Raw genomic sequence first — 14,899 nt, 5'->3', positions numbered from 1 at the left:
GAAACTATCAAAGCTATCACTTTGAAACTTGAGAACTTGTTCATCTAATACCCTTCTTAGCATTTTATCCTAAACATGCTGAGTCTCACCTGTGTTTTGGGGTAAAAGACATGAATTTTGATGGAATTTAGTTGATTTTGAGAATTGGACATAGCTTCTTCAACTTTTGTTTGATCAATTTCAATACTTTTTCACAGGCAATAAATGAAAAATGCCTTCAATAAATCAATGAGGTTACATAACTCCATATTATCCTAAATACAAGTTATGGCCCCTGATTGACTTAGGTTAAAGTTTTAGGGCAGGTTAAAGTTTTAGGGCAAGTTGGGATTTTCACTTAAAACTCCAATACCATTCATTCAATTGACTTAATGCTTCGCACAGATGTTCAGAGCCATCACATAATGAGGTTAGATAACTCCATATTATCCTTTATACAAATTATGGCCTCTGATTGACTATGGAACTTAGGTTAAAGTTTTAGGGCAGGTTGGGATATTGTTTAATAACTTCTATACCCTTCATTCAATTGACTTAATACTTCACACAATTGTTCAGGACCATCAGCCAATGAGGTTACATAACTCCATATCCTTAATACAAGTTATGGCCCCTGATTGACTTGGGTTAAAGTTTTGGGCAAGTAAAAGTTAAGGGCAAGTTGGGATTTTAATAAAAAAAAACTTCTATACCGTTCATTAAATGCACTTAATAAAATTCAAAATTATTTACGACCATATTACAACAAGAAACATAACTCAGTTTTAAGCCTAAATACAAATTATGGCCCTTGAATTTTTTTAATTTTTTTTTTTTAACTTCCTTTGAAAGACATATTTGTATATTCTTAACCACATTTTCATAATGGGAAATCAAGTTATTTGAATGACTTGCGTCATTGTTTTGGCGGGCTGGTGGAAGGGCAGCATCAAAGTCACCTTATGTATCGAATAATTTCAGTTAGGTTTGACATAAAGAGACCAAACTTGGTATTTTTATACGTTATTGTATTCTAAGTCAAAGCGACGTAGTCGAGCGCGCTGTCTTACGACGGCTTTAAGAGACTTTAGACTTTGAATGGGATTTATGTTTATCACAATTAACTCTTTCATTTATCAAAGTTCAGTTACAGTATGTATTTTGGCCTATAAAAATAAGCTTCGTACACCTGTTATGCTTCATAAGATGTTTTGAGATATTGGGGCCAGCTGTTTAAGAGTAAACTTTATGATATGTGAATTGCACTGTGATGTGATAGTGTTTGTGTAACTTACTGCCTTTCATCTAAGATTTGAACTTAGGTCCCTGAAGAGAAATTTGCCATGTATATAAAAGATTATTAATTAGTTCATTTTAGTTTAATATTGTAATAAATTCCACCAAGTGGGCACTAAAAACTATATTTTATGTTTTCATGAGGTTAAATATATTGCCATCTTACACAAAAACAAACATGTTTTTATCATATGCCTGTGGGCGTTACATAATTTCGTAAATGACGTCAATGAAATATTTATATAACCATTGGAAGTGATGTTCTGAAACATCAAATGTACAGTTGATTACAAGAAGAGGCATTTAAAGTTACTTTAGTTTTGTCTGTATGTACTCTTAATTCTTTGTATGTGTTGTATGATAAAAAGCCTGAACCTACACTCTTTTGTACAAAGTTTAGGCTTAGTGCCAAATTCGGATGTAATTGAAACTGAATGGGTGTTTCCTCAAAAGTGTAGAATTTAACTTATTCCTCGAAGTGAATGTCAGTTTTTGGGCCCAGATGCATTTACTTGTTTATGTTTTGGTGCAATATTATATTTGCCTATGATGTTATTAGCAAAGGTAATGCTATAAAACTAAAACTGTTATGAACTCCCTGTATAAAATGGGTATATTATTCTGACATAATTGTTATATTGAATTGCAGTTGTAAAATAAATTGTTCTGTTTACAACACTTTGTTTATTGACTGAACGTTTTGCAATCAAATATAAACTAGAAAAACACTTTTTTGGCAAGTTAGGCATTATTAAATGAAGGATATGTACAAAGCAGAAATGATTTTGAACGGCATTGTATTGTATCAATAGAAATGTATTGATGAAAGAATAATTAGTTGAGCTTTTAAGGTTAATTAGTTGAGCTTTTAAGGTTAATTAGTTGAGCTTTTAAGTTTTTTGATTTGTGTAAGTTATTGAATGTTATTCATTGAGACATCAGGAAATGCACATTGTTGCAGTGTGCCATTCTGTTGCCATAATTATGTTGTATGATGTTCTGTGTGTAATGTTGTGCATAATTGATTTGTTATTATGGTTAAAATGACATATGGGTGATATCATAAATATCTTAATGTCTTTTAGTTCTTATCCCATTTACCTGTTACAATTTTCAATGTACTGCACTTTTGCATAATGCTACTGTGATAGTCTAAGTTGTTGACAAAATTGTATATTTGTTGTGATAAAGAGGTTTTATTTAGGGCTACCCCAGTAAAACATATAAAACTGGGGGGGGGGCAATTATTTAAAAAGTGTATGGGTGCGTGTTTGTTTTGCTAATTTGAATCCCAAATTTGCTTCTGTAGGAGGGTGGTGTATTTAATAAGAGTGCCCCCATCCATGGGGTATATACTATCAATAAATAGCCCTTAAATTGCTCGTAAAAACATATGTGATATTTTTATGTTGTTTTGTTTATGTCATAATTTAAAGCCGAATTTTTCCTGCACCTGATTAGAATAGGAACTTGGGTAAAAAACTAGGTATTTATGTAAAACCTCAAAGCTGCACTCTCACAGATTGAATCATTTGACAATTAATTTCATTTTCTGTTTTGGAACAAGCAAATTTATGCGAAAATGCAAGGAAACCAATGCTATAAGACGGCTGATAAAGAAATCAGATCGCAGATTTTTGTAATTAAGTTTAAAAAAATATGTTTAAATTAATGCATTCTCCTTTAACTGTAAGTAACTCTTTTAGCCATAAAACAGGATTTATGAAACAAAGCTGATTGTTTGTCATCATTGTTACATTACTGGAATACAGATATAAGCAAACAAATTGTTCATTTAAATACCAAAACAAAAATAAAGAAGTTATCAAAACGGTAAATCTGTGAGAGTGCAGCTTTAAGAAAATGAAGAAATATTCTCCCAATTTCATACATTTAAACGCTTTAAGGTTATTTGAATGAACACATCTCTGATAAGTATGAAAATTGATCCTATTTGTTAAATAATTAGCAAATTAGCTCAAATCTTAGGTTTGCAAAATTGCATGGTGGAATAAAACATATGGCTTTTATGCGTTGTTTTAAAACGCCGTCTTGTTGTATGTTTACAAATGTGTTAACATTGCGGATATGCCAGCATTAAAAAGGGACTTTGGAAAACGAATGATTTGTTTTGGCATTTCTTTGTTCTTTGTTCCATTTTGACAATTCATATCAATTGCATAAATTACATATATGACTTGAATAACAGTTAAGTGTAATACTTGTACAAAATGATCACTCTGTTAATCAGGCCAACATGTTCAGTCCATTTGCAACCAATAACTTCCAGGTAAAGGTCACAATACTGTATATTTGTTGTTTACTTTTACATCACTTAGTAAGTGCACACATTCATTTGTATTATACTTTGCATCATGTATTAACACAAAGCGATCACAAACTATTTAAATTAAAGGAAATGGAACAAACAAACTACGTTCAATTTCACACAAAAGTGTTCACAACTCGTCGTCGCAGTTCTTGCATCTGCAAGCCTGGTTGTCCCATCCAGGCCTCCATAGCATCTTGGCCTGGGTCCACTACTTGGGCATCGTCCAGTGTCAGACCCCAATCCAAACACATATTGTGCAACCTGGCACATGCCATAAAAATTGCACACGACTTTTCGGGACTGTAACTCAACACACCGCCGGTTTTGTGGAGACATCTGTAAATTGTAAACATAATGGTGATGTTACGGATCGTAACAAGAAACAGTGTCGTATAAAATGCATTAGTAGATGGGCGAGTAAACATGAAGAGTGTTCAATTCTAAAATAAGGTTCAACTATAAAGTCTGTGTTCGATGAGGTATATGGTGGAAGGATTGAGATAACCCACCGAAACCTTCCTTTCAGGATTCCAAAACTCTGCTCGATAACCATCCTTCCCTTGCTCTGCGCGTTGTTATATCTTGCTTCAGCAGGCATTACGGGATTAGCAAGCGGAGTTAGCAGGCTGGTAGTGAGTGGATAACCGCTATCAGCCAGCAGCATCCCTGGCCTCTCACTCTCCATGTGTTCCTGTGTTAGATAATGGACAAGAAGTGGTTTTAAAAATCAGTATGTCTTGCATTTCTAGGCAGAAAATAACGTGTGTCACGTAAACTGTCAAAATATGTGCACCTAAAAGTTTGAGGTTGGTTTATATTTAAAGGATAAACAAGTACAGTAGTCGAAAGAAAAGTTCTTAGGTTTGATGCATGGACCTATCATGATTCTAATTATTTTTCCAAGGGTTTCCAAATAGATAAACAAATGCCAGCAGAACTCTTGTATATAATACATGGCTTACGTATTCAGTCATATAGCCATTACCTTCAACGACGAGGTGTTCATGACGGAAGAATCATGCTGCGACCCTGGCCACTTGGCGACAATGTCGATGAACCTAATATATAATAGGAAAAGGGCTAAAACGATCTCAAAATGCAATGATTAAATATTAAGGTCGACAATTACAGAATGCCGATAGATGATCTCATTACCTAGATATATAGGTAATAATCAAATAAAACCATTTACCTTCTGTCGTGGCTACATGTAGCCATCACATTTATAGCATGGAATCCTTTCCGGCATATGTAGGCTTCGCCACTGTCTTTCGGGGCAATGATAGGGACGAGTGTTCCGTCGACTGCACCTATATTAAAATACATCAAGTAAATAACAGATTGGTGTGCACCTTTCATCAGAGAATTACCTTTTCCCGTCGGACCATTTTTCAATTTCAATTCAAATTATTGAAATAAGTTACTGTATCATTTAAATATAAATGAGTACGAAATACTACTATTAAAAAATACGAACTTTCAACCCATCAGTTAGTATGCATGAAGTCATATAGTCATTACTTATACGTATTGCCTACCTACGATATTGGCAATTTTGCATCTTTTGTAGAAGCCAAGTTTTGCTTCTGCCAATTCTTGTTGTGTTCTTGGAAATCTGGCAAAAGAAAGTGTTTCATTACTACTGCGTTAAACTCAAAACTATGTTAATCTATACTGTGATTACAGAATAAAGAACTCTGTCAAATAACCTGTGATGTTTAAGGTCCATCCACACTGCATTGTGCATTTTACTAGTATGATGGCATATATATATAAAACGCGCTTCGTAATTTAAGGTATACGACAAGGGACAAAAACAAAAATAGACGAAGAAAGGTGGGGGGGGGGGGTATAGCACACAAATAACACAATGATTGAGTTATATCCTTTAAGTAACTTACCTTATATTGTCAATATTTCGATTTACAGCGTATACAAACTCATGCAACACCCTTGACGCTGTTTGCTTCGATATGCCGTGCAGGTCGTCTACCTCTGATAAGAAATTTCCTTTAGACAGAACTCTAAGCCCAACCAGCACCTGTTACACAAATTAAGTAGTTTGCATTTTTACAGAAATACTAAATTTTAAAAAGAGCTTTTCGTAGCAATACATATTGACGTTCAAACCCCTTTTTCATTAACTTGTTTAGTACGTCTGCTTTATATGAAATGTATTTTTCCAATACCTTATTGAAAAAGACTATAGTGTATGATTACTGAAATAGGCTATCGATGATTCTCAATACATGACGTCATTGTTATTGACCTCATTTTATCTGGAACTTTATGGCTGTAAATATTTACATGTTTGAAGGATTTACGGTGCATTTCATTTTTTGTGGCAAGCCCTGCTGATGTTTGCTGGACTCGCCTTCTTACTATTACTATATTTCACAATTATCGGATAACATGGACAATGAAGGTATGTGGTTTTTGCAAAGGTTTATTTAAAATGCTGTGTCATTCTCATTTCGTTTTGAGGTCTTCATTGAACTTGTTTTATTGCTCATATACATACAGTACAGTACATGCTACCTGGTGTATCTTTATATTGCTCTACTTTGATACATCATTTATAATACTTATATAAAAGCATTGAGTTAATTCAAGCACTCAATGAAATTTTGAATAAATTATACAGATATAACTGACGGTCTTTTTTTTAAGAGTACCAGTACAGTTTTACCTTCGTCATAGACGATACCGATTGTAACCTGTTTGTAGGAGGTGAAAGGTCATTTCTTAGGTTATCTTCCAAATAAATAATGGCGATTCGTGAGAGTCTATATCGGTCCACAACCTCCACATCTGACAGATGATCTAAGGATGAAATGCGATCCTTAAAGGTGCGTTGTTTTCTTCTTCTTTGGTCGAAAACAAACAACGCCGCCATATTTACGAAATTTACGAGAGCGTTTCACCTGTCGTAACTTTAACGCACCGTTAAGATAATCGTAAGTTTACGAATCTTAGTAAAACGCGGTTACGATCGTAAGTTTGACGTACGACAAACTTACGATAATATTTGCGCGTACGATCGTTGATAATACGCCCCCAATATGTTGCTAATACATTTAGACTCCTTGTGCTATTATTACACGTTGTGGGTGTGGTAGGGGAAGTGACTAGTAATATTTATAATACATGCGGTAAAAAGGACAAGCCAAACTTGATAATGAACGAAACGTAATATTCAAGAGAGAGAGAGAGAGAGAGAGAGAGAGAGAGAGAGAGAGAGAGAGAGAAAGAGAGAGAGAGAGAAATTGAGAGAGAGAGAGACAGAGAGAGAGAGAGAGAGAGAGAGAGAGAGAGAGCAACTGTGTTTCTATATATAATGCAATGTGAAAATTATACCGGAATCAACAATCCTTTATTCACTTCGTGATGCTTTTGGTAAGATACTTTAATGTGACGTTGAGTGTTATTCCGACTGAATATAAATTTGCTTATGAGAAGAAACTCTCCCACCATATCTTTGGAAATGCTAATGGCTATACTCAACTTATATCGAACATACATTATTGATTGTAATATGACTAAGGTGATCGAATTGACTGTTTAGTTTGTAAATACAATGAATTATAAAGACGGAGAATGTGGAATATCTAATAGTAACCAACTATTCCCGTTCAATGGAACACATGTACCCAACCTGTACCCATGAAGAGGACCAGTCAACTTAACCTGAAAAAATAGTTATAGAGCAAATAAACACGTCTTCTCCATATATCGACAATAACAAATCCAATCTACCTAAAGAAACTATGTGTTAGATAACATACTCTAACATATAGAGCTCATTTGTTCAAACATTGTTAAAAGAAAAAGGAATATAACAAGAGCTGCTTCTCTTGTATTTCGGAATTATACCCCATTATACAAAATCCATAATTTGATTCCATAAGCGAATTAAAGGAAATAAACATCAAAATTTGACAAAGAAATTGCGTATTGCTTAAGACTACAGAAAAGAAATACATTTCAATAGTGACAATTATGAAAATAGCTGCAGCTTAGCAGTATACGCGGTAAATGTAGTACAAAGTTGATATTTATTTCTTCGCACCATTTCCATGTTCACCATTTTCACCGTGAAATGAACCGACATACTGCAGTATATCTCGAACATTCAATACGTAAGAATACAACGAGTTCATATCTCATGTTTTATGTTAAGTGCACGTCGACAGTGTCCTTATATATGCTGTATAGTCAGTGAACAATATTAACAATGTAGTGTTATATAACAACACGTAGAAATCCGGGAGTGATCAAGACTGCTAAAATATTAAATGCCTATTGTCCTTACTTGTTTCTGTAGTTTTTCATATAAATATTGGCCCGGTTGTTGGAACATTCGCTAAATCATAACGAATCGTTAAAATAACAATCGCTAAATTACCTACTTACCGTTGCCTGAAGAGTCGTTAAATTTTCGGTTGTTGAAATCAATTTAGCGATTTTCGCTACATAAGGAAAATGTTAAGATATGTATCGAAATCGCTAAATTTAACGATCAATTAAACTATTGGGTCGAACCATAATGCTTTTGACTCACTTCCTCCAAGATGGCCGACGTTAGCAACACATCTGAAAAGTAAAAGATAAAAAGTTTTAATTTCACTGCTACTGAAATAAGTGTTCTTGTGGAACAGTATGAAAAAATACATTAAAGGTAGTGAAGAAGCCAGAAAAAAGGCTTGAAGTTTGGCAACAAATTGCCAAAGAAGTAAGTAATGTTGGTGTTACAATAAGGACAGCATCACAGATAAGAAACAGATGGGATAATTTGCAAAGAGAGGTAAAAAAAAGATGAGGTTGTTAGGTAAAGGTCGATTGCTGCAACAGGAGGTGGACCCCCAGAAAAAAAAATGTAGAGAACTGCACAACAAAGTTGTCGAGTTATGTAAGGATCAGGCTGCTTTCAGTGGGATCCCTGGTGGACTGGAGACAGTCATTGATCTTGGTATGACCACAATTTCTGATGTTATTATTAATAAGTTTATTTGTGGTAAATGTTATTGCTCTGTAGATTAAAAAAAGCAATACGCTTGCAGAGTACCGAATAAATCGTCTGCATAAGTGAATAAAATAAATGAGTCTAAAAATAGAAACGCTACTGTACACAATCTAAAATTAAAAGTCTTGGAATCCCAAGACTGTCATCAATGTTCATCGAATACATCGTTAATTTACTTACAAATACTAAAACAAAATTAGTATTACCTCTTTAAAGAAGCTGATCTTTTCCGATGCAGTTGAGATATTCTAGCATGGTTTAAACATCCGTGATAGTATTATGATCCAATCCATTTTTATCGTCGATCATGCTTTCACCTATGAAGTTAGCAGCCAGTAATTAAAGAACTTAGCAGCCAAAAAGTACTTTTACCACGAAACAAGAAATGTTAAAGGAATCTAACAGCCAATAAGTAGAAAATCAATAGAAGTGTATTCTGATAAACAACATCAATGTCACAATTAAACAGTACTGCAGTATCATGAATGTAACTCGTAAACAAAATTATAATAATATAAAAAAAAATACACTGTATGTACCAGGTATTGATAAAGTTAACCCTGGTTAGAAGTTATGAACTAAAATGCGCGATATTTTAAAGGGAACCTTTTTAACATTTAGACATTTTTAAACCAAAATTCATCAATATTTATGACTGTGAAACGGCTGTTTATATTGACTAGCATTAAAACCTGAGAATAGTTTGATAACACGTTCATTCAAAATATAACATAAGCTTTAAAAAATATTGTTACTGGTACAGTTATACAAATAACAACAACAGTAACAACTGTGTTATATAAGATTTGGTCATTGATTTTTGTCCATACGAAATCGTAAGATTTGATATAAATGTATTATAGCACAAATTTGAGTGACACTTTTGGCAAGAAGGAGATGTTGTGACCCAGATGTTGGGGGTGAGTTTTGGTCAAGTTGACCCCAGATAGAAGTTATTAGGCGGTACTCGTTGAAACCTCTGTTTAATACGATTACGCTACTTTTCTATGAAACTGGAGTACCTAATTCCTTATTTTGTAATCATTTCTTTCTTACTTGCTGCTATGTTATAAAACGTATTTGGTTGCTTTCTCTATTTCGTTGTTTCTATTTAAGTATAAACACTTATTGGCTGTATCTATTGGCTGCTATCTTCCCACTAGCCATGGCAAACTTTTGACAAAACGTCCAAAAGTGAAACGGTATTAAAACTGGGTCGTGTTAAAAGTGCTGACCAATTAGCTGACGACATGGAAATAAATGAGATTTGCTGACCATATAGATAAAGAAGCGAAAAATATCTGATTGACATGATAAGTTTTTCACACATATTTTACATTTTTGTTTATTCTTTATCGAAATCCCATTGACGAAAATTGGCGGATTGCTACTCAACAAGTTCCAATGTGAAACGGTATTAGTCGAAGCGGTATAACTTGATCACGAACAACATCATTTTGTTTGATCTAATCAAAGATATAAAGAGATTGTTTGGACTGATTAATCGACATGCCTTAGTCATCAAATAATTTATATTTGAGTACAATAAATTTCATATGTGTATTTTATTCGTAGGGCATGCACCCGTAGATGATGAAATGATGAACGTCCTTATTTCTGTAAGTTTGTTTTCTTATGTGCAACTGTTGATAATGTTAAAATAATAAATATTTTCAAGAAGTGTAACCTTGAGTGAATAAACATATAGATGGATAGATACATGAAGATATATATAATTATAATAAAATAAATGATGATACAAGTGCAAATGCTAATGGTATATATATATTCTTTTATTAGGCAAGTCATTCAGTAGACGAGACGCCAGGGACATCAAGACAAGAGAAAGGAGTGAATGTAGCTGCGAATTTCACGGTTTGTGGCTTATATTGTATTTATAACTTCATTTTATGTAACAAAAGGTTAAAGGTTAATCATTTTAAGATAATTTAACACATAAACATTGTTTAGTATTTTCACGTCGATTTTTAGTATGTTTTTCTATTCTGAATTGGTGCGTTTTAGTACATCTATTCCGATACATTGACAAAGAACACATGAAATATATTTTAAACTTAATTATAAACTGGCAAATGTTTTTTTCTGCGTTTGCATGAATGCAAAATTGTGACTGTCCTTATATTTCAGAATGAATGCAAACCAGCTACATGTACTAGTAGCACGAGTCAAAAGAAGAAGAAGTTAGTATGATTTAACAATACACATATATATATATATATATTCATGTTCAAGTGCTGCATATTTTCATGCAGTTGGAGGCATGTACAATGTTAATAAATATCATGTGCTGTGAAATGGTTTCACGAAATATTAAAAAACTATATACATTCTAAACACTATCGACAACTTGTATTCCATGAATACTTCTTTGCGTCACAAAAAGAAAAAGAAGCTGTATACATTCACCTCAATAATACAAATAAACATTATTGCAGGTCAATCTCCGAGGAGCTCCATAAGGCTCAACTTCAGTTTTTCATTTCCCAGACAGAGAAGGTGCAACTACAGAAACTGCTCATAAAGGAAGAGATAGAAACTTCAGAAACCAAGCGTCTGCTGATGGACAAGCTCATCACCTCCATATAGAATAAAGACAAAATTGGAATGTTTCAGTTCCTCGTTGATGAATAAGGTATTTATTAACACCAATTACAACATTCAAATTATCCGTTCTCAGTCATGATAAGTAAACTAATGTAAAAACGTTTCCAGCAACATCACATGGCAAACTTAAAAAAATGACCCACATGTATATCAAAAGTAAACTTGAGCAAGGTGATACCTGACCAAGAAGCCAGTTTTTCTGCCTGCATATGGTATTTGTGCGTCTGCCCCATCGTCCTTGTCATCATCAGGCACATCAGGTTCTTGCAGCATGATGGCTATATTGTGGAGAACAGCACACGCCACAATCACTTCTGATGCCTTGGCTGGTGTCTTTCTCAACTGAAACATTTCACAATGGTCATAGCTTTTTCGGCATTGTGCATGAAAGAGATATGTTAATGCAACATTTTGTATTTACCTCTCCATGGAGAATTCCAAATCTCCTCTTCCAACGTCCAAACGTACACTCAATGTGTACCCTTGTTCTGCAGAGCCCCATATTGAAGTTTGTCTTTTGGTTGGTGTCTGCAACTCTGTATGGTGTCATCAAGTATCTTGAACACGCATACCTGCCAAAAGTACACAGTCTGCATTAAATCATATCATACCTTGTGTGTACAAAAACGTTTAATACCTTCAAATAAAACATGTTTTATACTTCTTAAAACTTCTTTAACACTAATTGTTATTGTGGTATTCAGTTAAGAGAAACAAAGCCCGTTCGATTATGACCTTTAAAAACACATTTGTAATCTAAATCAGATACAATCTCCTAAACTGTGCTGAAATCAGTAAACATAACATTTTTGTCATTGTCATATTACTTTTAGTGATGTAAACGTTGAACGTTATTGCTTATTATAATAAGTTGATACTGGTATAAAACCTGGTCAAAATTCATGATTATGTAGCTACATTGAATTGTATTTTACATTTACATACCCGCTGTCTCCAAGAATAATCCCATCTTCCAAACCCCTGGGGTTTCTCTCCATGTGGCATCCAAGTGTGGAAGTTCTGAATATAAAGCTATCGTGAGCTGATCCAGGCCACTGCGCATTGATAAATGTGAATTTTCCTGAAAGGATAAAAACATGTTAAGGGGAGATAACATGACTGTGGTTATGAAGTTGTGAATGTTGACCGTTACTTTTTAAGGCGTTATAGCTAAAGTTTGTTGACCTTGACATTGAAAGGAAAGTTTTTGTCTTGGTAAGTTCTTTTCAAATCTGTATTCTCAAAGAATTTTAAAGCACTTACTAATGGCAGTAACCATCATTGTACTGGAGCAGTAATTGTATGTCTTAAAAACAAATGCCAAACGAAATGTGGCTGGAATTCGCTTATTTGAGCTCTTCAGCAACACCAGCAGTACTGTACAGTGATGGTAAGTTTCAGTTTATTTCATGTTATATATAGAGCTGTATAATATTTACAGTTTAATATTTTTTAAATATACTACCTTTTGCATCGCAAACTGCCATCACATTTATGGACGGGAATCCTTTTCTGTTGATGAAACATCTCTCTTGGTCTGGTGAATGCTTGATCAAACGGACGTGGCTACCATCAACACACCCTATAACACCTGAAAATCCAGCTATGTTGCTAAACTCAGACTTCACTCGTCTCTTGGTAGCTTCATCAACTGGCCACTTAATGTACTGCTTATGACGCTTCACTATCTCTTTGGTAACCTTATCCACAACTCTACAAACAGTACTTTTATGTCTCCCATGTGTGTCCCCAACAACCTGCATAAATGAACCTAAAGCGTAGTACCTCAGCGCTATACAGACTTGTTCCTCGACTGACAGGCTACAACTTCTGTCCATTTCCCTAGCTAGGTCCTCTCTCAGCAAATCGGCCAAATACTCTATTCCTCTTCTTCCAAACCTGAACCTTCTTCTCAATTCTTCATCATTTAGGCTTTCATTTAAGTTTATTACTCTAAATTCTCTACTTTTCCGTGGTATATTTACTAAACAGCTAATTACAGCAGCCATTTGGGTTTTCGTTAACTGATTCGTTTAAATTTAAAGTACCATTTGAGGTAAATTTCATCGCTAAGTATTTAGCGAACGTTCCAACAACCGGGCCATTGTCTGTTAAATTCAAAACAAATTAACATGCTGCTTGTAATTTAAAGTCAAGATCAATTTAGTTTTATCCGTACAAAACATGCCTTTTGTAATCAATTATATTGCTAATATTCAACTTCCAGGACTTTTCAATTCCTGAGGGAAGCAGGTTTCTAAAAGAGCATGCATACATATAAATAATAAAGTAGGTACTTATTATTGTCACTGTTTCATCCACTACACAATCAATATCCTGATTGATTGAAATGACCATGGTAGAATATCATCGTATAAACAAGCATCAATCTTTAGGGTCACAAATATTATTCTTAAGACATATACGACCTTTTAAGCATGTTTTAATATGTCCTGTATTTCATTTCCTATAAAAAAGACATTCATCTTCCTTACACTCAAGTAAGATGATATAATGTACATTGACTTGACACTCTGCGTTTCCAATCAAATTAAATGAGGTTTTGCAAAGCTTTACTGCAAATCAGAAAGGACGTCAATCTTCTTCAATACTGGAGTGAATATGTAAAAGGAGAGAAAAAGCAAACAAAAGGATCTTCAATTTTAATACAGTCGATTCTGCAATACTGTTTGAATGACATTTTGATATAGCTATAGTACGTGGAGGGAAAACATGGAAACGTATCAACCTATTTTTTCTAAATGTGTTTTTGTTCAACTAAATGAAATTTCAAGTTAACGAAAGTATTTGTTTTGTTGTTAGGTATTCTTTGACAAAGAAAACATCAGTGTCGCAAATGTAATCGCATATTTAATAAGTTTCATCAAGTATTCCGGATGTAATCGTAAAGCATTACGTTTATGATCAGTTGGAGCATGAATACTTAAATTGTTAACAAGGCACACTGACAACAGTCTTGCCAATGCATAATGGTAGTGTATTTTCTCGTTGTCTTAACACAAGACAATTTGATAAAAAGCGTTCAGATGAATGGAGACTATTTCTTGTTTGCAGAAAGATCAATCTAATGCAGAATTCCGCAACAGTGATAAAAAGTGTCTATAACTTTTAAATAGATTGCATTATAATGCATCGTACTCTGGCGGGCTTGACATAACGCTTCGTATAAAATCGAGTGTTCACATACAACACCATCCTCTATTGATAGCATAATAAACATAACAGGGAAAGGCTCAATATCCAAACATATAAGGTCAACCTTTAACTGAAGGCCCAAGATTAAGGACAAAGGGGACAAAATTGCGACACTCATATCATTATACGAGATTAAACACATAATGCATGCCCTTTCAGTGGTCTCGCTCGCTCATGTTTTGGCATTATTTTCCCGGTATCGCATATGGAAACATTTGAAAAAATGGTCATTTATCTTTACATATTTGTTTTCATTTAGAAAAGGCCCTGACGGTAACTCGCTTGAATTGTTGAGATACGTTCAGAGCTCTCTGTACACTTTTATTTGTTTTAACTTTTATATAACAGTTTTATCGCAATAAACTAATGCTATGACATCTTCGTATAAAGTTTTATCTGTCAAAATGTGGTCTAATTATATCTCGGAA

The 14,899-nt window shown here is 34.0% G+C and overlaps 2 protein-coding genes across 2 annotated transcripts; both read right to left on the bottom strand.

Moving 5' to 3' along the window:
- Positions 1 to 3,720: 3,720 nt before the first annotated feature.
- On the bottom strand, positions 3,721 to 6,503 carry LOC128211703 (putative nuclease HARBI1). Its single transcript, XM_052916723.1, has 7 exons — positions 6,297 to 6,503; positions 5,509 to 5,648; positions 5,146 to 5,222; positions 4,800 to 4,917; positions 4,593 to 4,665; positions 4,117 to 4,298; positions 3,721 to 3,943 (listed from the first exon to the last, which is right to left on the bottom strand). Exons 1-7 carry the CDS (start codon positions 6,501 to 6,503, stop codon positions 3,721 to 3,723), a joined length of 1,020 nt encoding a protein of 339 aa, XP_052772683.1.
- A 4,902-nt stretch (positions 6,504 to 11,405) lies between these two features.
- On the bottom strand, positions 11,406 to 13,264 carry LOC128211702 (putative nuclease HARBI1). Its single transcript, XM_052916722.1, has 4 exons — positions 12,721 to 13,264; positions 12,201 to 12,336; positions 11,737 to 11,827; positions 11,406 to 11,597 (listed from the first exon to the last, which is right to left on the bottom strand). The coding sequence occupies exons 1-4, from the start codon at positions 13,262 to 13,264 to the stop codon at positions 11,406 to 11,408; spliced, it is 963 nt and encodes a 320-aa protein (XP_052772682.1).
- Between the last annotated feature and the right edge of the window lie 1,635 nt (positions 13,265 to 14,899).

The sequence above is a fragment of the Mya arenaria genome, chromosome 12 (genome assembly GCF_026914265.1).
Source record: "Mya arenaria isolate MELC-2E11 chromosome 12, ASM2691426v1".
Classification (NCBI taxonomy): domain Eukaryota; kingdom Metazoa; phylum Mollusca; class Bivalvia; order Myida; family Myidae; genus Mya; species Mya arenaria.
The sequence above is the reverse complement of the archived record's forward strand: the minus strand, read 5'-3'. Positions and strand labels throughout refer to the sequence as shown.

What these genes read in the sequence shown, in the direction of transcription:
- LOC128211702 (XM_052916722.1), bottom strand. Translation starts at nt 13,264, where the DNA reads ATGGCTGCTGTAATTAGCTGTTTAGTAAATATACCACGGAAAAGTAGA. An exon ending in ATTATTCTTGGAGACAGCGG is followed by an intron (nt 11,828 to 12,200) that starts GTATGTAAATGT and finishes TACTTTTGGCAG; the next exon opens with GTATGCGTGTTCAAGATACT. An exon ending in TGGGGCTCTGCAGAACAAGG is followed by an intron (nt 11,598 to 11,736) that starts GTACACATTGAG and finishes GAAATGTTTCAG; the next exon opens with TTGAGAAAGACACCAGCCAA.
- LOC128211703 (XM_052916723.1), bottom strand. Translation starts at nt 6,503, where the DNA reads ATGGCGGCGTTGTTTGTTTTCGACCAAAGAAGAAGAAAACAACGCACC. An exon ending in CGAAATATTGACAATATAAG is followed by an intron (nt 5,223 to 5,508) that starts GTAAGTTACTTA and finishes TTCTTTTGCCAG; the next exon opens with ATTTCCAAGAACACAACAAG. An exon ending in TGAACACCTCGTCGTTGAAG is followed by an intron (nt 4,299 to 4,592) that starts GTAATGGCTATA and finishes TATCTAACACAG; the next exon opens with GAACACATGGAGAGTGAGAG.